Source organism: Labrus bergylta, chromosome 8 (genome assembly GCF_963930695.1).
Source record: "Labrus bergylta chromosome 8, fLabBer1.1, whole genome shotgun sequence".
NCBI lineage: Eukaryota > Metazoa > Chordata > Actinopteri > Labriformes > Labridae > Labrus > Labrus bergylta.
In genome coordinates this window covers 32,865,979-32,868,833 of record NC_089202.1, presented here as the reverse complement: position 1 = coordinate 32,868,833, position 2,855 = coordinate 32,865,979, and the positions used below count along the sequence as shown (strand labels likewise).

Sequence of the window (2,855 nt, the reverse complement as noted above, 5' to 3'; positions counted from 1 at the left end):
GCTGCAAGACGTTACAGCCTATTTACCTTGCAGATGTTACAGTGTGTTTACCCGCTGCAGACGTTACAGTCTGTTTACCTGCAGACGTTACAGTATGTTTACCCCGCTGCAGACGTTACAGCCTGTTTACCTGCAGACGTTACAGTCTGTTTACCCCGCTGCAGACGTTACAGTCTGTTTACCCGCGCTGCAGACGTTACAGTATGTTTACCCACTGCAGACGTTACAGTCTGTTTACCTGCAGACGTTACAGATTTCTGTGTTGTTCAGTATATTGTATTATATGATGTTATGTTATGTTATGTTTATGTTTTGTTATGTTATGTTTTGTTATGTTATGTTATATTATTATGTTATTTTATGTTATGTTATGTTTATTATATTATTATGTTATGTTATTATATTATTATGTTATGTTATGTTTATGTTATTATATTATTATGTTATGTTATTATATTATTATGTTATGTTATTATATTATTTTATGATGTTATATTATTATATTATGTTATGTTATATTATTATATTATGTTATGTTATGTTTTGTTTGTTATGTTATGTTTATTGTTATGTTATGTTATATATTATTATGTTATGTTATGTTATTATATTATTATGTTATGTTATGTTATTATGTTATTTTATGTTATGTTATGTTATTATATTATTATGTTATGTTATATTATTATGTTATATTATTATGTTATGTTATGTTATATATTATGTTATGTTATTATGTTATTTTATGTTATGTTATGTTATTATATTATTATGTTATGTTATATTATTATGTTATGTTATTATATTATTTATTATGTTATATTATTATGTATGTTATTATATTATTATGTTATATTATTATGTTATGTTATTATATTGTTATGTTATGTTATTATATTATTATGTTATGTTATTATTATGTTATGTTATTCTTATTATTTTATTATGTTATATTATTATGTTATGTTATGTTATATTATTATTTTTATATCATATTTATATTATTATATATTGAGGAGGGTGGAGTGTGTCTCGTGGGCGAGTAGGGGGGGATGTAATGCTATCTTTCCGTCCTCTCTCTCTCTCTCTGAGCTGACAGAGCGCCTTTATCCTGCAGCCCCCCCGTCTTTAGTCTATTGTCCCCTCCATGAATAGATGGCTGTGTTTTGAAGGGGAGTGGGCGAGGATGAAGGAGGGGGGAGAGAAGCCTGAAAGGTTTTGGATTTTTGAGAGAGAAGGTGTGGCGTACCCTTAATTCTCTCGAGGACAGGGGAGGACATGTTTGGAAAAAGATTGACAGACGTAAAGGAGGAGGAGAGAGAGAGAGAGAGAGAGTGAACAAAAAGAAATAAAGAGAGGGAGGGCTGTGACCTCCGGCTCAAACATGAAAGGGGAGTTTATCCCCAGCAGCGCCATCTTGGATTAGTTTGAGAGAGAGAGAAACTTTAAGGCTGAGTTATGTGTGTCTGTGTGTCTGTGTGTCTGTCTGTGTGTCTGTCTGTCTGTGTGTCTGTCTGTCTGTGTGTGTGTCTGTCTGTGTGTCTGTCTGTCTGTCTGTCTGTCTGTGTGTCTGTCCTGTCTGTCTGTCTGTGTGTCTGTCTGTGTCTGTCTGTGTGTCTGTGTGTCTGTGTGTCTGTGTGTCCTGTGTGTCTGTCTGTGTGTCTGTCTGTCTGTCTGTCTGTGTGTCTGTCTGTCTGTCTGTCTGTGTGTCTTTCTGTCTGTCTGTTTGTGTGTCTGTGTGTCTGTGTGTCTGTCTGTCTGTCTGTCTGTCTGTGTGTCTGTCTGTTGTGTCTGTCTGTCTGTGTGTGTGTCTGTGTGTCTGTTGTGTGTCTGTCTGTGTGTCTGTGTGTCTGTGTGTCTGTCTGTCTGTCTGTCTGTCTGTCTGTCTGTGTGTCTGTCTGTCTGTCTGTCTGTCTGTCTGTGTGTGTGTCTGTGTGTCTGGTGTTGTCTGTGTGTGTCTGTGTGTCTGTCTGTCTGCTGTCTGTGTGTGTGTGTGTGTGTGTGTGTGTGTGTGTGTGTGTGTGTCTGTCTGTTCTGTCTGTCTGTCTGTGTGTCTGTCTGTCTGTCCTGTCTGTCTGTCTGTCTGTCTGTCTGTGTTGTGTGTGTGTGTGTGTGTGTGTGTGTGTGAATATATGTGTGTGTGTGTGTGTCTGTCTGTGTGTGTGTGTGTCTGTGTTGTGTGTGTGTGTGTGTGTGTCTGTCTGTCTGTGTGTGTGTCTGTGTGTCTGTCTGTGTGTCTGTCTGTCTGTTTGTGTGTCTGTGTGTCTGTGTGTGTGTCTGTGTGTGTGTCTGTCTGTGTGTCTGTCTGTGTGTCTGTGTGTCTGTCTGTCTGTCTGTGTGTCTGTCTGTCTGTCTGTCTGTGTGTCTGTCTGTCTGTGTGTCTGTCTGTCTGTCTGTCTGTCTGTCTGTGTGTCTGTCTGTGTGTCTGTCTGTCTGTCTGTCTGTCTGTCTGTGTGTGTGTCTGTCTGTCTGTGTGTCTGTCTGTGTGTCTGTCTGTGTGTCTGTCTGTCTGTCTTGTCTGTCTGTCTGTCTGTCTGTCTGTGTTGTCTGTCTGTCTGTCTGTGTGTCTGTCTGTCTGTGTGTCTGTCTGTGTGTCTGTCTGTCTGTGTGTGTGTCTGTGTGTCTGTCTGTCTGTCTGTCTGTGTCTGTGTCTGTCTGTCTGTCTGTGTGTCTGTCCTGTCATGTCTGTCCTGTCTGTCACACACACACACAACACACACACACACAGACAGACAGACAGACAGACAGACACACACACACACACACACATACATATATACACACACACATATATACACACACACACACACACACACACACAACACACACACACACATACACAGACAGACAGACAC

The 2,855-nt window shown here is 39.3% G+C and overlaps 1 protein-coding gene across 1 annotated transcript in view; it reads left to right on the top strand.

Annotated features, from left to right (window-relative positions):
* The first annotated feature begins 1,186 nt into the window (after window positions 1–1,186).
* LOC110003829 (dystroglycan 1-like) overlaps window positions 1,187–2,855 on the top strand; it is an 18,677-nt gene continuing 17,008 nt past the window's right edge. Inside the window, 1 exon segment of the mRNA XM_065957963.1 lies at window positions 1,187–1,215. Within this exon segment, the coding sequence (XP_065814035.1) occupies window positions 1,187–1,215 (29 nt within the window).